The 27,151-nt window shown below is 47.1% G+C and overlaps 1 protein-coding gene across 1 annotated transcript; it reads right to left on the minus strand.

The window, feature by feature from the left end:
* Window positions 1-766: 766 nt before the first annotated feature.
* Window positions 767-27,151, minus strand: LOC125943205 (uncharacterized). The gene is made up of 4 exons (XM_049661839.1): window positions 27,019-27,151; window positions 24,292-24,411; window positions 22,583-22,843; window positions 767-1,041 (listed from the first exon to the last, which is right to left on the minus strand). The coding sequence occupies exons 1-4, from the start codon at window positions 27,149-27,151 to the stop codon at window positions 767-769; spliced, it is 789 nt and encodes a 262-aa protein (XP_049517796.1).

A 27,151-nucleotide genomic window follows, 5' to 3' on the forward strand; every position in this document is an offset into this window, starting at 1 on the left:
CATCGAAGTGCGCGGCAGCACGTACTCCTCCCTCATTTCTGCAGGATCCCCCTTTCCATAGGTGATGACGGGGTGGTATAGACGAGTGATAAGCAGCTCGGTACGTGTTTCGGTACGTTATTCTGAAAACAGCGAAGAGATTTGCGGAATGCAGTTGCAGTAGAGTGTTCCCCTTATGGATCTTACAATCCGCCGTAGCTTTAGACAATTTGCTTTGGTAATGCGGAACAGCTAAGCAAATTTTTCTCTTTAGTGTCCCTTTAATCCCTTTCAATCTTGTTTGGGAGGTCACAAATGAACATCTTATCTTCTTGCACAAAATCTATGCCCAAACAGCTTTCAAAATGTCATCAGGCAGGAACGCGTCACGCGTTCCATCACACGAAAGAAAACACTCTTTTATGTAAGGAGGAATGGCACGAACATCTGCTATAATTACGGGTCTGCAGATGACAACGCAACAGCCTGTCTCTTGAAGCATAAGTATCCTCTCAATTCGTGCATAGTACCCAGCATCTGTCCGCACAAAGGTTGTATCAGATTTTGAAGGTCTTCCGAATCCAGTGCTGTGGAAAACTTGCTTCTTTTGCACAAACCGCTCATATTCCACAGCAGTGGGCGCAGCCACTCCACACCGACCATACACGGCATCCTGCTCTTCGGCACTTAGCACTGTGTTCTTGCCTATGCCCAACAGCGATAGGCCATCCACACCCAAAAAGTTTTTTACAGGTGCATATCCAAGGAAGCCATTGCCCAACCTTTTTTATTCAGAAGATAGAAGTGGACTTGCAAGCACACGCTGTAGCTGCTGGAACATGATGACACGTTCTACAATTTGGTCCGGAAGGCCCTTAACTGCAGAAATCTGCTGCAGAATGGTGCCATTGCCCCCTTCAAAAACAAAGACAGAATGTTCCCAAAGGGGCCCAAGGGAACGAGCACAGTTTCCAAGGTGGAGGAGTGCATGGACATTATACGTCATGAATTCCATACCATATAATGCTTCACACCTTGACACGAAGTTCTTCAGAAGAGACTCTGAAAAGTAAAATAGTTTTCAGAACCGGGCATGCCTTAATATGTTTGTTTTAAATATTTTCAGATAAAGAATGCATCAAGCCATACACATGTATTCTCATGCTGCCCGACATGAAAACATGCATACAGGGTTTGTGCATAGAAAACTGTGTTATGTTTAGAAGGAATACAGTGCTTTCACAAATTTTAACATGTAGCCTCGACAGTCTCGCCACACGCAACCACAGCGGAGCGCTTTGTGGCAGCCAACAAGAACTTTCAGCATTAAACAGAAATTTGCTCTGCATTGCGGGGCTAGCAGGTGCATGGCTTCTAAGGGAAAATAAATAGGTGAAACAACAAATATAAGCACAACAGACAAGACGAGGTTCTACTCAGAGTTAGCTGTGTGAACATATACAAGCACATCAAAAATAGGTTCAGAATGCTCATGATAAAGCTCTATAACATGAAGACACCATAACAACTATTGTGCATTTTTAGGGGGCAATGACCCGAGATTCAATATGCTAACAAGGTCAGTGGTTTTGCGATTTTTAGTGTCTACAATAATAGCTTTTCCCCCTGTCATCACAGAATACTTCATCGCAGTTAGGACAAGTGCTACAAATAGGAGGAAAGCAGGGGCAATGTGCAAGTGGCCTGAGCTGGTTAGGCTAGCTAAACACAAGTTTGTAAGTTTTGCTTCACACATCACTTTCATGATCAAGATGCAAAGGGACAGCACCCTAAAGGTAAATCCTTTCATCAAAGATTCTAGTGATTTCATTACTCTTACGTGTGACTACGATATTTAATGTACTATCGACCAAAACAATTAAGGACCACGGGATCTCGGAAAACGCTAAATATCCGAGCAGCCTCTAAAAGTATCAAGTAAAATCGTACATCACAATGTTCAATGCACATACCAGCAGAGGCTGAAAATGGGAATACCAGGCTGCGTTTTGAGGCTTCGGAGATATTCAGCTTTTTGTCAGATCCATTGGTCCGTAAACTTTTTTGGTCGGCAGCACAATCTGAGGTGATGCTGACGCTTTGTACACATATGCTTATTTTGTACCAGTCAAGGACTGTACGCGCAAGAGTAGAGCAATTTCGTTACAGAATTCAGCTGATACATGTCTGCCAATGATCTTATAAGCTCCTTAGAACCTTGCGTTCACTGTTATCACCTTTAACGAAATGTTTTTACAATGGCATTACTGGCACCAGTTCTTGCATGGCTTCCATCCTGTGTCATACTTTATCATGCGCTGGCAGTGCAAGTTTTCAACTTTTGTGCACACAGACAGTCTTAAAAAGTTCTTAGGTATGCTGACACTTCATTTATATTAAAAGAATTTCCTTTAACATATTGTCGCAATGCAGAACAGGACAAGCAGGCAAGAGACGATGACGAAGTTGTGTTCTTGCTGCTGGTGCTTCTGCTGCAATGTTCTAGCGTCAGCTGGTGCCTTCAGCATTCGCCTTCCATAAACGACATTTGTGCTTGTTTCCGCCGCACAACATTTTGGTGGAGGTGCGGGGTACCAATGTACCTGTAGCGCCTCAGCATGCGGCGCCCGTCAAGGAAGACGAAGTTGGCATTCGAACGCGCGGCAGGTGCAGAGCGAGAATAAAAAAATCAGTTCGAAAACTCAACGCTGTCAGGGCTGGATCTTTCTCGTGTTAGCTCCGACAGTTAATGGTGACCCGATAATGAACACGCAACCCCAACCATCCCGCATGGATCCCGCCGGCTCTTCCACCCAGCCTACCGGTCCTGACGCCCAAGAAGACGCCAGACCTAACAGTGCTGCGGTGGCTGCGATCCAACACGTCAACCTGCCACCATTTTGGCCAAACAACCCCTACACATGGTTACTGCAGGTCGAGGCGTACTTCCGTCTACGGCAAATCACCAGCCAACAGACCAGGTACTGGCATCTGGTGTCCTCCTTACCTCCGGACGTAGCCGAAGACTTCACAGATATTTTAGCTTCGCCGCACCCGAGCCATCCCTACGACACGTTGAAGGAAGCTATCATTTCCCGCAAGTCCGAGTCTGAACACAGCAGACTCCAACAGCTCATCACGGCCACAGAGCTCGGTGACCGTCGCCCATCCCAGCTCCTGCGACACATGCGCCAGCTCATTGGCGGGACCTCCGCCCCTCAAGAGGAGAAGCTTTTGCGTGAGTTGTTCCTTCAGCGCTTACCGCAGAGCATGGTCCCGGTCCTCGTCGCTGCAGGAGATGTCCCAGTAGACACGCTCGCTGAAATGGCTGATCGAGTGGCAGACTACTCGCGGGCACATAGCCTCAACGCCATGACCACGTCGCCACCGGCCACCGCTGCAGACCCCGCGCTCGCGAGCATCGACAACCGTTTGGACGCCATTGTCAGACGTCTCGATGACTGCGTACCTGCGCATCGCCGATCGGCATCCAGGTTCCAGTTCCACAGTCGCTTCTCGACGTCTCCACGCTCTCCGGGACTTCAGACAACCGACGCGCCATGGGACGACTCGTCCTCGACCATGTGCTGGTACCACCGCCGATTTGGGGCCTCTGCACGCAAGTGCACTCGCCCGTGCTCCTGGTCGGGAAATGCGACGACCGGCCACTGACGGCGGCGAGTGGTCCTGGTAGAACGTCATGCCGCTTTTTCCATGTTTCCGATAAGATCACTGGCGCTTGCTTCCTCGTCGACACAGGAGCCCAGGTTAGCGTCATACCGGCCTCCTGTGCAGATCGCCGTCGCAACGAACAGACCTGCCCACTCCAAGCGATCAACAACTCCGCCATTCCCACATACGGCCAACGCTCTCTTACACTTGACTTTGGACTACGCCGTACGTTCCGCTGGATTTTCATCCTCGTTGACGTCTCGCAGGCTGTTCTTGGAGCTGACTTCCTCAGTTTTTTCAACCTTGCTGTGGACATGCATGCTCATCGCCTCATCGATCTCAACACGCGCCTATCCATCAACGGTATACCCTGCACTTCCTCGTCAACGAGCCTTCGAACTCTCACACCTGCTTCGCCGTATGCGCAAATTCTCGCTGACTTCCCCAACCTCACGAAGCCGCACACCAGAGAGTCACCGGTGAAGCATTCCGTCACTCACCACATTGTGACCACTGGACCTCCCGTTTTTACACGGCCTCGTCGACTTTCTGGTGAACGCCTCACCATCGCCCGCCGTGAGTTTGAGCACATGCTTGAACTTGGCATTGTGCGGCCTTCCTCCAGCAACTGGGCATCGCCACTCCACATGGTCCCGAAGAAAGATCCTGGCGACTGGAGACCATGTGGGGATTACCGCGCTCTCAATGCCCACACCTTACCAGACCGCTGCCCACTTCCTCACATACAGGATTTCACATCAAATTTGGCTGGGTGCACGATCTTCTCTAAGATTGACTTAGTGAAGGCTTACCATCAGATTCCTGTAGAACCCGCTGACATTCCGAAGACGGCCATCATCACCCCATTTGGCTTGTTCGAATATGTAAGGATGCCTTTTGGACTGCGCAACACAGCACAGACTTTTCAGCGCACTATCAACGAGGTCACGCGAGGTCTCGATTTCGTATTTGCCTACCTTGATGACCTCCTGGTAGCAAGCTCATCGGGCCCTGAGCATGAATACCACCTGCGCACCCTGTTTCACCGTCTGGATGATTACGGCCTCGTCATAAATCCCAATAAGTGCGTCTTCGGCGTCGCTACAATCGAGTTCTTAGGCCACCTTGTCACTCCACAGGGTATACAACCGCTCGCCAGCAAAGTGAAGGCTATCCAAGACTTTCCACCCCCGACATCAATGAAACGACTCCGAGAATTCCTGGGCCTACTAAACTTCCATCGCCGCTTTCTTCCTAAGTGTGCCACTTTCCTAAAACCCTTAACCGACCTATTAGCTATAAAAAAAGACCCGGCTGCACCACTGGAATGGACCGACGACGCCGCATCTGCCTTCGCCACCGCCAAAAAGGCTCTGGCAGACGCCACCATACTCATACATCCCGTTCCTGATGCCCCAATTCGTCTCATCACCGATGCATCGAGTGTAGCAGTTGGCGCTGTTCTCGAGCAGCACGCATCAGGTTGGCAGCCCCTTGGATTCTTCTCGCAAAAACTCAAACCACCGGAAGTAAAATACAGTACGTTTGCCCGAGAACTCCTTGCTGTGTACCTCGCCATCAAGCATTTCCGCCATTTACTGGAGGGCCGGGACTTTTACGTCGTTACAGACCACAAGCCCCTGACGTTTGCCTTCCATCGCAATCACAGCAATTACACTGCAAGGGAGATCCGTCAACTATGCTTTATCTCCGAATTCACCGTGGATCTCAGACACGTACACGGGTCGGAAAATGCCGCCGCTGATGCACTCTCACGCATCGATGCCTTGTCGACCCAGCCACCACTAGACATGGAAGAGCTAGCAGCTGCCCAGAGCAACGATCCTGAGCTGCATAGTCTTCGCTCTTCATCCACGTCTCTATCTTTCACGGAGTGCCTACTTCCATTTTCTACCTCATTAATAACGTGCGAAACGTCTACTGGTGTTCCTCGGCCCTTCGTGCCTAAAGCGTTTCGTCGTGCAATTTTTGATCAATTGCACAACATGAGCCATCCGGGTATTCGTGCGACCCAGAAGCTAGTCACATCTCATTTCCTTTGGCCAAGTATCAATGCTGACGTCCGACGCTGGGCGCGAACCTGCCTTCAGTGCCAGCGTGTTAAAATTCACCGTCACACGGTCACTGCACCATCCCCCTTTCGGCCTCCCGACGCAAGGTTTTCCCACGTCCATCTCGACATCGTCGGCCCTCTTCCACCATCACAAGGGGCCTGTTACCTACTGACATGTGTGGATCGCTTCACCAGATGGCCGGAAGCGTTTCCCGTTTCCGACATTACAGCACCGACAGTGGCCAAGGCTTTCACAAACGGCTGGGTATCACGCTTTGGATGCCCTTCTGTCGTCACCACTGATCGCGGTCGTCAATTTCAATCGGCCCTTTTCACCGCACTTGCCAATATCTTGGGCATTCGACACATCCACACGACTGCCTACCATCCTTCCGCCAATGGCATGGTCGAACGGCTTCATCGACAACTGAAAGCTGCCCTCACTGCTCACCAGCCAAGAGAACGTTGGCTTGATCACCTCCCCTTCGTACTTCTGGGCATCCGATCAGCATTGAAGACGGATCTCGGCTGCTCGTCAGCTGAACTAGTCTATGGCGTGTCTCTGCGTCTTCCAGGTGAATTTTTTGAGCCTCGTCGCCCCCTTCCACTCATGATGCCGCTACGTACATTCGAGAGCTGCGCACCACGTTTCACGACCTTGCTCCTGTAATTCCTGCCGACCGACACCCCCAATCTGTCTTCGTCAGCCAGGATCTGCATGACTGCAGTCACGTTTTCGTTCGGCGTGACCAAATACGGCCACCACTCACACCGGCCTATGATGGCCCATTTCGCGTCCTCCATCGTACACCTAAAACGTTCACGCTGGACATCAACGGCCGTGAAGACGTCGTGGCTGCCGATCGACTAAAACCTGCATACATTGCCGCTCTCGCGTCCGCGGAGCTTCCATCTCAAGTCTGGACTCCCACATCCAAGCACGTTCACTGGGCGACTCCTATGGCTCACGCTCTACGGGGGGGAGCCCTGTAGCGCCTCAGCATGCGGCGCCCGTCAAGGAAGACGAAGTTGGCATTCGAACGCGCGGCAGGTGCAGAGCGAGAATAAAAAATCAGTTCGAAAACTCAACGCTGTCAGGGCTGGATCTTTCTCGTGTTAGCTCCGACATACCAACACGGAGCTCCGTAGCGGTCGCCGCGTGAGCCCTGACACGATGACCAATGGCCAATGCGCCACAAGGACCGACCTCCCCCTCCTCGGGTGCCACAGACTGACCTCTGTCATGTTGTCCCAGCCGCAGGAACCAGGGAGCTTCAATGCATCGATGGTACGGACATTGAAGACTGGATTTCCTGCTATGAGCGCGTAAGCGAAAATAGTCGGTGGGACGCAACGCTAATGCTAGCGAATGTGATATTCCACCTCCGAGACACAGTGCTATCATGGCAGGACAACCACAAACATGATATAACCAGCTGGGATGTCTGCAAGGAGAAGCTTCTGATGATGATGTGTGGTGTTTTTTGGCGCAAGGGCCAATTATGGCCAAAGAGCGCCATGCCAGTGTTTGTGAATGTGCCGTCGAGCAATGAATTCTGAGAAGTAGATGAAACGTGGCTGTAAAGGGGCCTAATATTATCGCTGTAAAATGCGTAAAATATATATGTACTAAAATCATGGCAATGACTAATGATGTGTACTATGAAATGAGGAATGCAATGAGAAAGAAGAATAATATATTTAAAATATTTAACATGCAGTAATTGGCAAGAAGCACTACTACGTAAACAGAGCCCTTGAACCACAAGGGAATGGAGGCATGTGCTATAAAAAATTATCACAGCAACATCCTCTGGAGAGAGGATGTGCTACGAACTTATTGGGCTAATAACATGTATCACAACAACATTAAAAAAATCGAGGACTGCTTTGGCATTAAAAAGCGGTTCTTCGCCAATAAACAGCATGGGATGCAGAGGGATATTGTAGCGGTATGCTACCGGAAAATGTTTCCTTCTCTCGGCTTCGGCTTCCCTACACTCCACCAGGACATGGAGGACGGTCAGCCTCTCACCACATCTACCACAGGTTGGTGGTTCATCACCAATAAGCAAAAAAATTGTGGGTGCCATATGTATGTCCTATTCTTAGACGACAGAACAGGACATCAGTTCGTCGTGTTTTAGTTATGGGGGGCCAGTAACCTAACTGGCTTAATCAAATGAAACTTATTACTTGTTTGTGTGTCCCACAAGCGTTGCCAGTGGCTTCGCAGTTTCTTTCGCAAGAAAGGTTTCAAATCTGTTGCAGAAACAGCAGCTGTAGAGTTAATAGCGGGGGATGTCACTGATGTGGCCATTTGGTCGGCAAGAACATTGCCCTCGATGCCTCTATGCCCAGGCACCCAGCATATAATGACATGCTGGTTAGTTGCGTAAGCTCTAAAAAGAACAGAATAGAGCTCATTGAGTACAGGATTTCTTAGTTTGCAGAATGACATCAAGGCTTTCACGACACTTTGAGAGTCTGTATATATGATAGTCTTTTGAAGTTTTCATTTCTTTATATGCTTTACAGCTGATAAAAGTGCATAGGACTCAGCCGTAAAGATACTTGTTTCCGGGTGGAGTACACCAGGATTCCGAGAAGGATGGGCAGACGGCTGCATAAGAAACCCCGGCGTGGGACTTAGAAGCATTTGTGTAATACTCTGTGCACGAGTACTTGGACTGAAGTTCTAGGAAATGCATTTTAATGTGTGCCTCTGGTGCGTGTTTCGTGACTTCTATAAATGATGTGTCACAATCTATGAGCTGCCACTGCCACGGAGGTAACAGTTTCACTGGGGCCATAGGACGATGATCAAGCAGCGGAACACCCATTTCCTCACTAAGATTCCTCACACGCAAAGAGAACGGCTTTCTCGCTGCAGGTCGATTGTGGAATAGTGTGGCAGCGGTCACATCGTTTATTGTTGAATAAGACGGATGTTCAATATTTGCTTGCACTTTCAGAAAATATGTAAAACTGCTGTATGACCGCTGCACATGAAGTGACCACTGATTCGACTCTACGTAGAGGCTCTGGATCGGACTTGTCCTGAAAGTACCAGTCGTGAGACGGATACCTAAGTGGTGAACAGGGTCTAGTATTTTTAATGCACTTGGCGTTGCAGAATTATAAATTATAGACCCGTAATCAAGGCGTGAGAGGACAAGACTTTTATACAGGTTAAGCAGACACTTTCGATCACTACCCCAAGTCGTACGCGACAGAAGCTTTAAAAGGTTCATTGTCTTCAGGCATTTGGCCTTAAGATACTTAATATGAGGAATAAATGTAAGCTTGGAATCCAAAATAATGCCTAGAAACTGATGCTCGCTGCTGACAGAGAGTGCATCTCCTTTGATTTGTATACTGGGGACAGGCGTTATGCCTCTCTTGTTTGTAAAGAGTACGCAAGTGCTCTTCTGGGCGTTTACTTTAAAACCGTTCTCATCTGCCCATTTGGACTATTTGTTTATTACAAGCTGCACTTGTCGTTCGCAGATGACAATATTGCATGACTTGAAGGCAATTTGCACATCATCGACATAAACGGAGTAAAACATTGTCCGTGGAATGACTGTGTGCAGGGAATTCATTTTTACAATAGTGTGCAACTAAGCACGCCTCCCTGTGGCGCACCGGTCTCTTGGGTAAATGACTTAGACAAAACGTTACCTACTCTTACGCGGAATGTGCGATTAGATAGTTAATATTCAATTGCGTTTAACTTGTTGTCACGGACACCCATCGCCGAAAGATCTCGAAGAATGCCGTAGCGCCTTGTGTGGTAAGCTTTCTCTAGGTCAAGAAACACTGAAAGACGGAACTGTTTATGTATAAATGCATCCCTGATATAAGACTCAATGCGAACAAGGTGGTCTGTTGTGGACATACCTTCCCTGAAACCACATTGGAAGGGGTCTAGTAGTTTGTTATTTTCAAGGAAACATATTAGGCGCCTGTTGATCATTTTTTCAAATAGTTTGCACAGACAGCTTGTTAGCGCTATTGGCCTGTAGTTGCTGGCTAGGGATGGGTCTTTGCCTTGTTTAAGCACGGGAATGACTATAGCTTCCTTCCACGAGGACGGGATATATCCATGCGCCCACATGACATTGAAAAGATACAGGAGTGTTTTGAGCGCTTCAGGATTCAGGTGCTTAATCATTTCATATATGAGACGATCACCGCCTGGCGCAGAGTTATTGCAGCAAGCATGGGATGCTTTCAGTTCAGTTAAAGTAAATGAATAGTTGTAGACCTCACTCGATGAACCTTTACGTTTTAGGGGCTCTCGCTCTTCGCGTTCTTTGACTCTCAGAAATGCTTGTGTGTAGTGGGACGCACTGGAGATATATCCAAAGTGTTCGCCCCGACAACCAGCCTGATCTTCCCGGCTCTCTCCTTGAGTACTTACTAAGGGGAGTGGGTGTACCTCCCGGCCTTTTAATTTATTAACTCGATTCCACACTTTCGTCTCATCCGTGTAAGAATTTATACTGGAGATGTACTTCTCCCAACTCTCCCTTTTAGCACGTCGACGTGTTCTTCTAGCCTGGGACTAAACTAATCAAGTTTTCGGCGGTTGGAGAGTCGCGAAGTCGTCCCGAAGCTTTGTTTTGGTTTTTCCGTGCTTGTTTACATTCTTCATTCCACCACGGGATGCGACGTTCATTCGCTAGTCCATTAGTTTGACGGATGCATTTCGTGGCAGCATCAATTATAAAGCCTGTTATATATGCCACAGCGTCTTCTATATTAAAGGAGGCAATATCGTCCGTGCCTAAATATGTAAGTTCTCGGAAACGTTCCCAGTTAGCTGTCTCCACCTTCCATCGGGGAATGTGTGCCGAGCATCCATCTTGTTTTGTTAAGTTTAATATAAGTGGGAAGAGGTCGCTCCCAAAAGAGTTCTTGATAACGGACCACTCCAGGTACGGCATTAGTGTACTCGACGTGATACTTAAATCTATGGAGGAGTATGTATTATGCGCCACGCTGTAGTACGTTGGCTCTTTCTTATTGAGTATACATGCTCCTGAGGAAAAGAGAAAATTTTCGATTAGGCGACCTCTCGCATCGCAACGAGTCTCCGCACAGTGTGTTGTGTGCGTTCAAATCTCCGACAACTATGTATGGAGCCGGAAGTTCATCTATGTAGTTTTGAAATTCGGTTTTATTAAGGTGATAACTGGGAGGGATGTATATAGAGCTGATAGTGATTAGCTTGTCAAACAGCACCCCTTGGACAGCAACTGCCTCTAGGGGCGTACGAAGTTTTATTTCCCGGCAGGCAACACCTCTGTCTACTATGATAGCTACACCACCGGATGACACAACAGTGTCCTCGCGGTCTTTGCGAAAAATAGCATATTGTCTAAGGAAATTTCTGTATGTTTGAGGTGTGTTTCTTGAACACACAGCACCCTGGGACTAAACTTGCGGAGGAGTTCTTTAACGTCGTCGAGATTTTGAAGGAGACCTCTGACGTTCCAATGAATTATTTGAGTGCCCATATTAAAAAGAGTTTTGTGCTGTGTGTTCAAGAAAAGAAAGTTAGCTTACAGAACCCTTTAGAGGCCCTGTAATGCGGGGTTTCTGTTTTTTGGAGCGGTCGAGAGATTCTCGCCGCTCCTTAGGCGCTGGCTGCGCCGTCTGGCTAGAAGATGTGTCCATCGGCTCTTGCGGCGCGCTGGACACCCGCTCTTGAGAGCGGTTTGTTCGCGTTGAAGGCCTCGTCGCAAGAGACGAGACCCTTGAGGCCACCAGCCCGGAGGTCGATGGCCCCTTCTTCTGAGATGGCGAAGCAGCACTAGCTACAGCCGCCGAGGGGGCGGATGGCGTCACCGCTGGCTCACTACGCGTGTGCCAGACAGCCGCCGAAAGCCGTTGTGGCGCCGCCCCCTCACGCACCACTTCGGCAAAGCAGGTTTTTGGCAGGAAGGACACCTGCCGACGTGCCTCTTTGAACGAAATGTTTTGTTTTACTTTAATTGTGACAATTTCCTTCTCCTTTTTCCAGGATGGGCCCCCGCAGGGGCGTCTGCGTCAGCAGGCGTTTGGTGAGTTGCGCCACCACGTACCCGAGCACAGGAGGGTTGGACCCTACCGCATGTAGCCGTGCGTGGCTTAGCCGTGTCCGGGGAAAAGAGGATCCTGGGGGTTGAGCCGATGCCGGGTGCTCGGACCTTCATGGCCCCTCGGCTGAGGCAACACACCTCTTTGGCCTCCGCTTCACGTAGACGGCACCCCTGTACTGAACCACCCAGAGGAAATCGGTAGTCGCCTTTTCCTGTCCTTCTCTTCAATCTTCGTCTTTCTCCCTCACTTTTAATCTTTCCTGTCTTCTTTTCTCTTCCATTTACTTCTAACTTTCCTGGCGGCGAGGGTTAACCTTGTGTGTCATAACCACCCTTGCTTATACGTATTTGGTTAGAGCGGGAACGTACAGCTGGCATTTGTGGGACTTGTGTTTACAGGTCCTACATCGTCCCCTTGTTGGGCTCCATGGTGGGTGGCTGGCGTTCCTGCCGAATGAATATTATTTTTATGGCTTGGTCCTTCCTCGCTTTACCCGATCGCCCCCAGAAAAGGGGGTGCACCGATGAAGTGTTCCAGTTTTTTTGACGACAAAAAGAAAGTTTTCCGAGATACCATGTAATACATTCCCAGAAACCAGAAAAGACAGCAAGAATTATGTCACCTTTCGTAGTTGCAAAATCCTTGACGGAAACCTTTGATGCAGGCTATAAAGTGTCTAAGATGGTGAGCGGTGATCTCCTTCTGGAGCTCCGTGACAAGAAGCAATATGAAAATCTGCCTAAGCTAGTGTGATTCGGGAACATCCCGGTGACAGTTAGCCCACATCGTACTATGAACACAATTCGAGGTGTCGTGTCCGATGATGGCCTGATGGAACTGACTGAAGCCGAACTTCTAGAGGGTTGGAATGATCTGAATGTGATCAATGTCAAAAGAATTAAAATGAGGCGCGACGGAAAAGAGATCAATACCAAACACCTAGTACTCACATTTGGTTCAAGCAACCTGCCCGATACTATCGAGACAGGGTATATGAAGATCAGGGTTAGGCCTTATATCCCAAATCCTCTGCGATGCTTTAAGTGCCAACGATTTGGCCACAGTTCTCAGAACTGCCGTGGCCGCCTCACCTGTGCCAAATGTGCCCACGAACATCCATCCGAATCCTGTGAAAACGCTCTACACTGTGTAAACTGCGATGTGGAGCATGCCGCATACTCGCGGTCCTGCCCGTCTTGGAAAAGAGAGAAAGAAATCGTGACGATTAAAGTAAAAGAGAATCTATCATTCAAGGAAGCACGAAGGCGGGTGTCGTATCGGCCAAAGAACAGCTTTGCTGAAGTGGCGCGTCAGGGGGCAGCGTCACAACAGCCACCGGCTGCTGTCCAGCTCACGCGTAGTGAGCCGCCAGCGATGCGATCCGCCCCCTCGGCGGCTGCAGCTAGCGCTGCTCCGCCAACTCAGAACAAGGGGCCATCGACCTCCGGGCTGGTGGCCTCTAGGGTCCCACCTCTTGAGGCGAGACCCTCAAGAAGAACACACCGCTCGCAAGAGCGGATGCCCAGCGCCTCAGGAGAGGCGATGGACACAACCTCCAGCCAAGCGGCGCATCCAGCGCCTATGGAGCGGCGGGCGTCTCTCGACCGCTCAAAAGAAGAGAAACTGCGCATAACGGGGCCTGAGAAGGGCTCTGTAGTCTAAGGTATTGCACACCTAAGCACACAGCACAACACTCCTTTTAATATGGGCACTCAAATAGTTCACTGGAACGTCAGAGGTCTCCTCCAAAATCTTGACGACGTTAAAGAACTCCTCCGCAAGTTTAGTCCCAGGATGCTGTGTGTTAAGGAAACAAACCTCACATACACAAACAAATTTCCTCACACAGTATGCTATTTTTCGCAAAGACCGCGATGACACTGTTGTGTCATCCGGCGGTGTTGCTAACATAGTTGACAGAGGTGTTGCCTGTCGGGAAATGAAACTTCGTACGCCCCTGGAGGCAGTTGCTATCCAAGGGGTGCTGTTTGACAAGCTAGTCACTATCAGTTCTATATACATCCCTCCAAGTTATGAAATTAATAAAACCGAATTTCAAAACTACATAGATGAACTTCCGGCTCCATACATAGTTGTCGGAGATTTAAACCCACATAACTCGTTGTGGGGAGACTCTCGTTGCGATGCGAGAGGTCGCCTAATCGAAAACTTCCTCTTTTCCTCAGGAGCATGTATACTTAATAAGAAAGAGCCAACATACTACAGTGTGGCGCATAATACATACTCCTCCATAGATTTAACTATAGTATCGAGCACACTAATGCCGTACCTGGAGTGGTCCGTTCTTAAGAACCCTTTTGGGAGCGACCACTTCCCTATTATATTAAACTTAACAAAACAAGATATAAGCTCACCAGACATTCCCCGATGGAAGGTTGACACAGCTAACTGGGAACGTTTCCGAGAACTTACGTATTTAAGCACGGATGATATTGCATCCTTTAATACAGAAGACGCTGTGGCGTATAATACAGGCTTTATAATTGACGCTGCCACGAAATGCATCCGTCAAACTAATGCACTAGCGAATAAACGTCGCATCCCGTGGTGGAATGAAGAATGTAACCAAGCACGGAAAAACCAAAACAAAGCTCGGGGACGACTTCGCGACTCTCCAACCGCCGAAAACTTGATTAGTTTCAAACAAATAAAGTCCCAGGCTAGAAGAACACGTCGACGTGCTAAAAGGGAGAGTTGGGAGAAGTACATCTCCAGTATAAATTCTTACACGGATGAGACGAAAGTGTGGAATCGAGTAAATAAATTAAAAGGCCGGGAGGTACACCCACTCCCCTTAGTAAGTACTCAAGGAGAGAGCCTGGAAGATCAGGCTGGTTGTCTGGGCGAACACTTTCAATATATCTCCAGTGCGTCCCACTACACACAAGCATTTCTGAGAGTTAAAGAACGCGAAGAGCGACAGGCCCTAAAACGTAAAGGTTCATCGAGTGAGGCCTACAACTATCCATTTACTTTAACTGAACTCAAAGCATCTCTCGCTTGCGGCAATAACTCGGCGCCAGGCGGTGATCGTGTCATGTATGAAATGATTGAGTACCTGAATCCTGAAGCGCTGAAAACACTCCTGTATCTTTTCAATGTCATGTGGGCGCATGGATATATCCCGTCCTCGTGGAAGGAAGCTATAGTCATTCCCGTGCTTAAACAAGGCAAAGACCCGTCCCTAGCCAGCAGCTACAGGCCAATAGCGCTAACAAGCTGTCTGTGCAAACTATTTGAAAAAATGATCAACAGGCGCCTAATCTGTTTCCTTGAAAATAACAAATTACTAGACCCCTTACAATGTGGTTTCAGGGAAGGTATGTCCACAACAGACCACCTTGTTCGCATTGAGTCTTATATCAGGGATGCATTTATACATAAACAGATCTGTCTTTCAGTGTTTCTTGACCTAGAGAAAGCTTACGACACAACATGGCGCTACGGCATTCTCCGAGATCTCTCTGCGATGGGTGTCCGTGGCAACACGTTAAACACAATCGAAAGTTACCTATCGAATCGCACATTCCGCGTAAGAGTGGGTAACGCTCTTTCTAAGTCATTCACCCAAGAGACCGGTGTGCCACAAGGGGGCGTGCTAAGTTGCACACTATTTATCGTAAAAATGAGTTCCCTGCACACAGTCATCCCACGTACTATGTTTTATTCTGTTTATGTCGACGATGTGCAGATAGCCTTCAAGTCATGCAATATTGCCATCTGCGAACGACAAGTGCAGCTTGCAATAAACAAATTGTCCAAATGGGCAGATGAAAATGGTTTTAAGGTGAATCCCCAGAAGAGCACTTGCGTACTCTTTACTAACAAAAGAGGCGTAACGCCAGTCCTAAGTATTGCAATCAAAGGAGATGCGCTCTCTGTGAGCAGCGAGCATAAGTTTCTAGGCATTGTTTTAGATTCGAAGCTTACATTTATTCCTCATATTAAGTATCTGAGGGCAAAATGCCTGAAGACAATGAACCTTTTAAAGCTTCTGTCGCGTACGACTTCGGGTAGTGATCGAAAGTGTCTGCTGAACCTCTATAAAAGTCTTGTCCGCTCAGGCCTCGATTACGGAGATATAGTGTATAATTCCGCAACGCCAAGTGCATTAAAAATACTAGACCCCGTTCACCATCTGGGTATCTGCCTTGCGACCGGTGCTTTCAGGACAAGTCCAATCCAGAGCCTCTACGTAGAGTCAAATCAGTGGTCACTTCATCTGCAGCGGTCATACAGCAGTTTTACATATTTTCTGAAAGTACAAGCAAACATTGAACATACCTCTTATTCCACCATAAACGATATGACCGCTGCTACACTCTTCCATAAGCGACCTGCAGCGAGGAAACCGTTCTCTTTGCGTGTTAGGAAACTTAGTGAGGAAATGGGTGTTCCGCTGCTTGAACAATGTCCTATGGCTCCAGCGAAACTGTTGCCGCCGTGGCACTGGCAACTCATAGAGTGTGAGATATCTTTCGTAGAGGTCACTAAACACGCGCCAGAGGCACACAGTAAAATGCATTTCTTAGAACTCCAATCTAAATACTCGTGTACACAGTTTTACACAGATGCTTCCAAGTCACATGCCGGGGTATCTTACGCAGCCGTCGGCCCATCCTTTTCGGAAACCGGTGTACTCCACCCGGAAACGAGTATCTTTACGTCTGAGGCCTATTCACTATTGTCGGCTGTGAATCATATAAGGGCATCAAAACTTCAAAAAGCAATTATATTTACAGACTCCCTAAGCGTGGTGAAAGCTCTGATGTCACTCTGCAAAAACAAAAATCCTGTACTTACTGAGCTCTATTCCAGTTTATGCAGAGCGTATATATCTAACCAGCATGTGACTATATGCTGGGTGCCTGGCCATAGAAGCATTGAGGGTAATGTGCTTGCAGACCAGTTGGCCACATCAACTACATCGCAAGCTATTAATCCTGCGGCTACTATTCCTCCCGCAGATCTGAAGCCTTTTCTGCGAAGAAAACTGCGAGACCACTGGCAGCGCTTGTGGGACGCTGAAAGAAATAATAAGCTTCACTTGATAAAACCACAGTTAGGTTTCTGGCCACCCGTATTGAAAACACGACGAACTGATGTCCTGTTCTGTCGTCTAAGAATAGGACATACATATGGCACCCACAATTTTCTGCTTACTGGTGATGAACCACCAACCTGTGGTAGATGTGGTGAGAGGCTGACCGTCCTCCATGTCCTCGTGGAGTGCCGGGAAGCTGAAAGAGAGGGAAAGAAATATTTTCCTCAAGCGTACCGATATCATGTCCCGCTTCACCCCATTATGTTTCTTGGCGAAGAACCGATTTTTAATGCCAAAGCAGTCGTTGATTTTTTGAACGATGTGGTCCTGCATGTTATTAGCCCAACTAGTTCGTAGCACATCCTCTCTCCAGAGGATGCCGCTGTGATAGTTTTTTATAGCACATGCCTCCAGGCCCTTGTGGTTCAAGGGCTCTGTTTAGGCAGTAGTGCTTCTTGCCAATTACTGCATCTTAAATATTTTAAATATCGTGTCATTACCTCTCAATGCATTCTTCATTTCATAGTACACCTTATGTCATTGCCATGATTTTAGTACATGTATATTTTACGCACTTTACAGCGATTATTTTTAGGCCCTTTTACAGCCACGCTTCATCTACTTCTCAGAATTCATCGCTCCACTGCACACTCACAAACACTAGCATGGCGCTCTTTGGCCATAACTGGCCCTTGCGCCATAAAACACCACACATCATCATCATCCAGGATGGGCAGGACGGCGAGTATGCGGCGTGTTCCCCATCACAGTTTACACAGTGGAGAGAGTTTTCACAAAATTCAGAAGTGTGTTCGTGAGCACTGCATTTCGCACAAGTTTGCCGACCTCGGCAGTTCTGTGAGCTGTGCCCAAATCGCTGGCACTTAAAATATCTCAGAGGATTTGGCACGTATGGCCTTACACGAAGTTTGATGTACCCGGCCTCGATGGACTCGGGCAGAACACTTGAGTTGAAAGTATCAGGTGCTTAGTCTGGATTTCTTTTCCGTCACGCCTCATTTTAATTCGCTTAACATTGATAACATTCTGTTCACTGAAGCACTCCAAGAGTTCAGCTTCAGTCAGTTCCAACAAATCGTCGTCTGAGACAACGCCGCGGGTGGTGTTCATGGTGCGGTGTGGGGTTACAGTTACTTGGATGTCCCCGAAGGACACTAGCTTAGGAAGCTTGTCATATTGTTTCTGATCATGGAGCTCCAAGAGGAGATCACCACTGGCCATCCTCGATGCCTTATAACCTGGCTCAAGAGCCTCAGTTAAGGATTTAGAGACTAGAAAAGGAGAGATTGTTCGTACTTGTTTCCTGCTTTTTCGGAGTGAATTACATGGAATCGTGGGAAGTTTTCTCTTTGTTGTCCAAAGAACTGGAACACATCTTCGGTGCGCCCTCGTTTCAGACGGCGATCAGGGAGTGATGGGAAGGAACTAGCCATAAGGTATATGGATTTTTCGGCAGCAACGCCAGCCACCCACCACGGAGCCCAACAAGGGGACGCTGCAGGGCCTGTACACAGGTCCTGCAGACGCCAGCCGTACGTCACCACTATAACCGAATATGAAATAACCTAGGCTGGCTACTCACACAGGGTTAACCCTCGCTGCCAAGAAGATCGGAAGTAATATAGAAGAGAGTAGAAGACAGGAAAGATGAAAAGGCGAGAGAAAGACGAAGATTGGAGAGAGAGACAGGAAAATGCAACTACCGATTTCCCCCGGGTGGGTCAGTCCGGGGGTGCTGTCTACGTGAAGCCGAGGCCAAAGAGGTGTGTTGCCTGCGCCGGGGGGGCCATTAAGGTCCAAACACCCGGCTTCGGCGCAACCTCCAGGTTCCCCTTTTCCCCGGACACGGCTAAGTCACGCACGTTTAAGCGCGGGAGGGTCCAACCCTCTTGTGCTCGGGTACGTGGTGGCGCAACTCACCAAAGGCCTGCTTGCGCAGACGCCCCTGCGGGAAAGGAGAAGCTTCTACACCTCTTTTCAAAGCCCTTTGGCGATCAGCTGGCAGTGAAGAAGGACCTATCAACCCATGCTGAAACGTAGACAGAATCTTACGTGGCGTATATTCAAGGTGTCCTCGCACTCTGCTGTAAAGTTGACAAAGACATGAACGAGACGGAAAAAATTGGCCACATGTTGAAGGGAATAGCAGATGACGCATCCAACCTGCTTATCTGCAAGAACTATGACGCGGTAGATGCGATCATCAAAGAGTGCAACAATTCCAAACTGATTAAGGGTCACCATATTACGCTGTAGTTTAACAGGCTACCAAATTCAGCTTCGACGTCTTTGTGTGAGGACCAGGCACATGAACCTCATCTGTCTGAATACGAAAACTTGATGCGGTTAATTTGTTGTGAAGCTCGAAGTCATGTCTCCAGCCGTTCCTCGTCAGCATTGCCAAGACAATGCATGCTCTGTCTCGCTTATACAGGCCATTGTCAAACAAGACATGACAAATTGAGGCCTCCAGTCTCTCTGCCCCATTCGTGATGCCACTGTTAGTCAAGAACGGCCCCCCCAACTACTGCATCCTAGTTTTCAGCATTTCCAACTCGCCGTCGTAACCCGGCTGACTGCAGAACACCGGACGATAGGCCGATTTGTTTCAAATGCTTGCGTGTTGGACATATCCCTGGTTATTGCCATAGTCGTTGGTCATTCCCCTGTAGGTGGAGCTTCCTGTCCGACCGTTCAGATCAAGATTCTCGCCGTTTCTCTAAGTCTTCCGACTGTGAATACTGACAACATACCACCAACCTTCCGTACCAGCCAGTCACCATCGCCCTTAAGTCGTCGGTCTCGTTCGCCGCAGGCCCGCCGCTTTTTTTCCCCTGCATTCGTGCCACTGGTAAACTAGTCAGTGCAGCTCCTGAAGGTGACGCTGCATAAACGACCGGGCCTCGAAATCCTGATAACTTTGCCTACCCGTGGATGAAGTACACTAGACGTTGAGGTGGATGGAGTCCCAGTTAAGTCCCTCGTCGACACCGGTGCGCAGATGTCTGTAATGAGTGCCACCCTTCGCAAGACTCAGAAGGGTCCTCATTCCTGCTGCACCGTGCACAGTACACGTTGCCGATGACAGTATGCCACCGGTTGTGGGCATGTGTACAGCACGAGTAACAATTGCCAGCCACCAAACCACCGTACGTCTTATTTATTGTGTTAGAGCACTGTCCACAAGACCTGATTTTGGGGCTCGACTTTCTTTCGACCCATTCTGCCCTAACAGACTGCACTATCGGTGTCGTGCAGTTGGACCTTCCTTCCAACAGCAACTTTGTTTCTGATGCACATAGCCCGTCCCTGTATGCTGCCGAATTCGGCCGGTTGCCACCTCATGCAGCTTCTATATACTGTACTTTTTTAACACTCAAGCACATGTTCCTGATGACAACCACATCATCTCTCCCCTTGTCGACATTATTCTGCAGCATGGCATGGTGCTCCCAAGTACCGTTGTCACTATTGTAGATAATTCTACTTGGCTTCCTGTTCTGAACTTTGGATGTGTTGCACATGTTCTTTCCGGTAACATGACAGTGGCTCATCTGACCCCCATGCACAAGTGCCACATATCTCTGTTCCCGCCCGCTATTTCTGCCGCTGTAAGTTCTATTGTCATGTGCTCCAGTTCGGCTTCGTCATCCTACCATGACGTCGATAAGATGATCGCTACCGACCTCTCTCCAGCTCCAACTGAAGACCTTAGGCACATACTGTTCAGTTACCGCGATATTTTTTATTTCGATGACCGCCCGCTCAGCCAGACAGCCGTCGTCACTCATCGGATTTACACCAGAAACACAAGTCCCGTCCATCACCGCCCCTACCGTGTGTCTGCTGCAGAGCGCAGCACCATTCAAAGCAAAGTCGCAAAGATGCTGAAGAACGACATCATTGAGCCTTCCGCTAGCCCGTGGGCCTCACCAGTCATCCTGCATGGTCACGAAAAAAGACAACACCTGGAGATTTTGTGTTTTCTATTGCCATCTCAACAAGATCACCAAAAAGAACATGTATCCACTGCCTCATATCGATGATGCACTTTATTGCCTACATAGGCCAAAATATTTTTTGAGTAACCTCCGCTCAGGCTACTGGCAGATCGCTGTTGATGAGGATTGCGAGAAGACAGCATTTATTACGCCTGATGAACTTTTTCAATTCAGAGTCATGCCCTTCGGGCTTCTTGCAATGCTCCAGCAACGTTCGAAAGAATGATGGAGACTCTTCTCCGAGGCTTGAAGTGGACAATCTGTCTGTGTTATCTCGATGACGTAATCACTTTTGCTCCAACATTTGAAACCCACCTTAAATGTCTTGCGACTTTCCTTGTTGTGTTTCGAAACAAATTTTAACCATTTTAAACACGGAACTAACTTTCATTTACAAGTGAGCTAGTTCCACAATAACTTCAGCATATTAGACAAGCAGCCTGAAGCTATCCTGAGAACATGTTTGCTTTAGTCACCAAACGAGGGCTAAGAAAGGTCTACTACAATATGATGAATGCACACTGCAACACAACTCTGCATATGAAGTCTTTTATGTTGAGACTGCCTTCCATGAGGCAGGGCAGTTTTATTAACCAAGAAAATAGGTTGGTTGCAGGAGGCTTCCTCTGCTTAGTTTGATCACAGTTGCTGAGGATATCCCAAAGAATGCAATGAATAGGAGCAGAATCAAACCATTGTTATCACAAAGAACAACAAAGCCTAGGGTGGTCTGTACATACATAAGTTGCAAAAGGCAGAATATTGCTACACGCGTGCTGTATTTGGTTGTTTCAACGAGGTGCGCGGCTGCCATCACACGAGAAAAGAGGAGGAAGAATGAACTGGGCTCGCGCTGTGAATCACACCGGTCAGCCCTGCAACCGCTGTTGTAAACATATCCTATAAATAGTTGCTCCTCTAATTGACTCGTCCTCCGCGTAACAATATATACAGAACGCTGGTAGTTTCTTGTAGCCTCTATGAGACTTCCACACCCCTGTCCCTTGATTTCAGGCAGTCAAAAAAATGACTCCAGGAAGAAGCAAACATCTACGCAGTGTGCCATGGGACACACACAAAATTCAGGAAAGACATTCAGCCAGTCTTGTGCAAGGGAGAATAAAGTGTTCATCAGAAATAAAGTAGGTACACATTTACCAACGCACCCCTGTCTGGCACCTCAGAGTCACACTCTTGAGAAATTAAGATACTAACACAGAATGGGACAGTAAGGGAACTTGCACAGGTGTACTTGCACAAAGAAGGCCACTAGCTGCCTTAATGACCTTTCGATTTCTTTGCACTTTGCAGAAAAAAATAAATTATGTGGCATTATGCACACCATGTGTCATTTTAATGCCCGTTTTGTCTATGTGTAAGAATGCTTACTTCATCAGGTACCTGTACATGTTCACTCCGCTAACTCTGAATAAAGCGGTGGCTAGCACGTTTTATCTTATCTGCCAGGCTCATCTTCCGGATCCCTGCTATGTGGACACGCTTTTGGCCATACGAGCGCTACAAAATTCAACAGGTCAGCTCACTGCGGTACAAATGGTGCACTAATAGTCTGTGTACAGCATGCAGTATCTGCAAGCATTACCATAAGCTCGCATAGGGTTTTGACTTCAAATTTGGCTTGCATGCTTGCGCTAGCTGACACTTCTTTCTGAACCTTACCGGCTTTGTCAATTTCAGGAACGGTGAGTTCCTCTTGAAGCAGCATATATATACCCTCACAAAGCTTAGAAAGGTGCCTCCAGTACTCTTGATGCAGAATGTCGTTAAGGCAAGGCAGAGCATAAAAAAGGAGCCAGTTTCTCCATTCAGATGCCTTCCAATGGCTTCTTTCTTGAATGGACCGTGGTAGCCTTGTAATGCAGTGAGGTGGCTTGATGGACAACAGCCGTACATCTATTCGGGAAAGTGCTGATGGTGCACCTATAAAAGACAATGCCACCCAACTTAATATATTTTTATCAGTGTGACCCGATAAATCTCGGTTAGCAAGTGGATGAATTCCTCAAAGCAGATCAAAATAAACAGCATTACATGGATAAAAATTGTTATAAGGAAGTTGAATATTTGATTCTGAGGACATAATAAAACACAAGGGTCATTTCAGTTAAAAATCCTTTGCATATTTGATGTCTTGACTTTGGCGAAGAAAGAATCGGAAACATAGATAAAAAACTAAAAAGAAAGTAATTGATTGCAGAAGTGCTAGTGTGGATGTTAAAGCTAAGCAGCAGCGTGGCCAGAATTTATATATACATATATCTTTTCTTTTCTTTGAGGGTGGGGCTCCAACTTGATTGGAGATGGTGAGGAAGGGGATCTGAGCAGGCCCCATACTAAACCAGATTTTTTTATGGGGGAGGGGGGTGCACATGCCTGGTGTGCCACCCCGGTGTGGCTCTGAAATGAAGCAACTGTGATGGTATTTTAGGTTGTCCTATTCTTTTGAAAGTTTTCTACAGGAGTTCCATGTGCAAGCGAACATGGCAGTCCAGATTGAGTGGATATTTAACAAGGTAGAGTGACACACACGTGATGATACACTAACCATTGCCACTTTCTGGAAGAGAAAAGCGTGAATGCACACAAGTGCAAGAAAACTAGGAAGGCAACTTGATTAGGAATATTATTAATATTTGATTTGTAAACATATACACATATACACAAGAGAAGGGAAGCGCAGTCGAGGACGGCAAAAAACCAGGTGGGATGATGAAGTTAGAAAATTCACAGGCACAAGTTGGAGTACGCTAGCGCAAGACAGGGGTAATTGCAGATCGCAGGGAGAGGCCTTCGTCCTGCAGTGGACATAAAATATAGGCTGATGATGATGATGACACAGGAAAGAGAAAGCGAGGAGCTAGGCTGGGAACTGTCACCAGTAGGGGCACCACGCCTGCCTACTCTTGAGAAAGGAGACAAAGAGAAATGAAAGATAGGAAGGAGAGCAGGAAAGAAAGAGGAATAAAAGTCCATGAAATGAAAGCTTAGCTGTGCCACAGCTTGAGAGTATGCGACGCTGCTGATGCTATGCTTTATAAACACTGTACCCATAGCAACAGATGCATGCAAAGGCAATGAAGAGAGTGATGCCAAATGTCAAAGAAATGCTGGCAGCCAGGACTAGTGCACTTTTACGCACTAAAAATATCCAGTGAAAAGACACTTAAGGAGTATCCATGACAATTATAAAGAAGGTACAGAAGCATCAAACTGATGATGCAAAGTCCCATGACACATGGTCAGGCGATTTCAATTGGTGATTTTGTTTGCTGCGTGAATCCACCTTATTCTACAAGTCAAGCATCTTGTAAATACGCTGTGTAATCAAAATATTATAAAATGAATGGGAACATAAAGAGTTACATTACCAGAATAGAAGCGCTGGTCAGAGTTTGAACTTGCTAGGATTGTTTCTGTCAACTGCTTTGCAACACCTTGTAGGACACAGTTCATATACTCAACGCTGTATCCGTTCACAAGGTCCAGACCTGAATGAACAGATGTATCTTGGGTAAGTATACATACACCATTAAGTTTCACTATTACAGTTACTATGAGCAATGTACAAGCACATGGCAAAACACTCTCCCAGGAAGGATAGCGATGCTGATTGGAACCGTGTTTCCAACCTAAACATAAAGGGTGCCACGGTTTTTCTTCCAAACATCACCTCTCTTCCAGGGGCTTTAGGCAAACTGTCTCCTGAAAATGATCAGAACAGAATGGCAGGCACCTTTTCTGCGAGCCAAGTACCATTTAAATTTCTTGAAATAAAAACTGCTGTCGCCTCAGAATGTTTGGTTTATTTCCTCTTGATGAGTCATTGCACAAATTTCTCCATTACCATTCTACGCTGACATCTGCCTTTTCTTTCTGCATCAGATCGCAATATAAACATCACTGCTAACTTGCAGATTATTATCTGCGATAATTTACCGCACAAAAAGGAGGACGTCTTTTCAGATAGTTTTCACGAGGCCAAGATTTTGCATACCACAATGAAGCCTTCTTATGTATCAAAACTGCTTCAAATATTTCCCGGGCACTCTGCTCACAATATTTTCACGCAATCAAGGCACCCGTTGAAATCTGAGGACATATTCTTGGACAATCACTTCCGGAAATATCACCTTCAGTACACCCTGATGGGCTCTTTACTTAATAATGCTCGAGTCATCCAACTTGCTATGAACTAAATGAGGCGAAAGCAATGGAATTGTCAAAAGTGATCATCCGAGAATAAGTTTCCAGGATGACACTTGCACTAGCTACAATGGATGGCAAGATTACTACCTATCTAGCCCTTGAAAGAAGTGACATGTTCTGTCGGATATTCTTTTGTACAAGTGCCCCTCTGATCAAGTAGAAAACTGCTGTGACACACAAGATACTTTTATGCATGCTTTTTCTCGCATATTTTGGTTACACCTTCTTTCTTGCTTCCACACAAAAAGGAGCAACTTGAACTCATGTTGCCTCTTTTTTAGCGTGGTGTCGAATGATTGCGTTATGAAACTGTGCGGTGGAGATGATTTTTTTGGGGCAGTGTAGAATGTTTGTGCAATCAAATTGAGGCAGCGATGTTTAGGGCTGGGCATAGTCATTAGTACACAATCTGTGTCATTAACTAACAAATTGTTTTGCTGAGCTGGTTATAAGCTTTTTTGAGTGTGTCCACAGTAGGCACTTGTTCGAAAAAAAAGCTCCTTGTAATGTTGGTTTACAGCCTCTACCATCAAAACTTCAGTGATTGTGGTTGTTTTTGCACATGCGCTGAAGTACACTGGGGGTGGAGAGCTTCCTTTTGACTTCAGTTGTAAGGTAGTGCTCGTGCTGTCTGTGTCTTTCTTTTTTTCCTGTGTGTTTCGCACTTTCATGGTTTCACAATTTCAAGTCTGCTGTTCGTGAAACTGTTGTCAGGTGAACAGTTTTTAACAAATAGCTATGCTGTGCGCACATATCTTAACTTCTGCCATGACCCTACCAAAACCTAATACATGACCCCTAAAATTGCCATACGGAAAGTCAATTGGGAAGATTTAAATATAAATATTGGCTTCTAGCACTTATCACACATGATGCGATGTCTGCCACCGCCATGCATTATTTGCAGAGAAAATTATTAGTTCGTCTCTAATCACATATTTCTGATAATTGAAGACGATTATAGTTACAGTACAATGCTAATTAATAACAGACACAAAGAACAAAATGGACAAGGGCTAATGTACCATAATTATAATGTAAAGCCAGCTAGCCCAACATTGAGTCCTTCTGTTGAAAAGAATTGTCACTAAAACTCGTGGCACGTGGTTTTTTATGGACACATGTACAGCAGTGAATTATTTGTACTGCCCAAAGCGTAGAAGTAGCAAAGCTGTGAAGCCAGGGCCGGTATTTTGTAGCGATGCCTTTCCAATGCTAATGACTTTTCGTGCTTGGTCAATGGTCAGAGCAACGGTCCGCTCACGTTATCAACGGCATCAGCCGGCCGTGAGCGGTGGATGATAAGACTAGTATAGAGTACATCGCTACAAAATACCTGCCCAGGAATCTATACCAGGGTCACACACGCACTTCTAAGGACATCGAACAGACAGTCTTTCGACATATCGGCGAATTGGGTGCTGCTATACGGGCAGATTCAATGGTCATCAAGTCAGAAGTGGATCAAGTTCACATAGTTCCATGAAGCGCCCTCGAAATCTTGAAGGCCTTCTAGTGGCAGTTGCACCCTCTCTAGCAGCATTATCAAATCAACATGAAAAAGAAATATCTGGTACAAAAACATTCTCCAAAAACTATCAGGGTAAGCTGCAAGTGTCAAGTTAAAGACAATTTATATATGCAATGACGATACTATAAATTATAGCTTTTTTGTTTTGTTTTTCGTGCAGCTTCACTGTGACAACCTAAAGCACGTGCCACTCGTCCGTAAGGTGAAACTCTTGATGACACTTGAGAAGTGCCGTGTGACAGCGTCACAACTCATTCGAGTTCAACAAAGGCTGGCAGTTTCGTTGAGACATGTCCATGTGACACAGTTATTACTACAATTAGGTAAAAACAATAGAGCATCAATGCTTCTTACTTACCTTTCAGGTTCATCAAGGCTGACGGCCCCTTTAAGCCATTGATGGTGTCTCTAAACCTGGTTGCCAGATGCATCTCACTCTTGACACGGTGTGAAGTTCTTTGTTCCACCGGAGACACCATTGTGTAGCGCAT

Source organism: Dermacentor silvarum, chromosome 1 (genome assembly GCF_013339745.2).
Source record: "Dermacentor silvarum isolate Dsil-2018 chromosome 1, BIME_Dsil_1.4, whole genome shotgun sequence".
Lineage (NCBI taxonomy): Eukaryota > Metazoa > Arthropoda > Arachnida > Ixodida > Ixodidae > Dermacentor > Dermacentor silvarum.

Bases quoted from the DNA above. Each gene is read 5' to 3' on its own strand.
- LOC125943205 (XM_049661839.1), bottom strand. From the start codon at position 27,151: ATGCGCTACACAATGGTGTCTCCGGTGGAACAAAGAACTTCACACCGT. The intron at 24,412-27,018 runs GTAAGTAAGAAG...CTGTTCATTCAG, and splicing joins AGCCTTGATGAACCTGAAAG to GTCTGGACCTTGTGAACGGA. The intron at 1,042-22,582 runs GTAAGGTTCAGA...TTTACTTTTCAG, and splicing joins TCCTGAAATTGACAAAGCCG to AGTCTCTTCTGAAGAACTTC.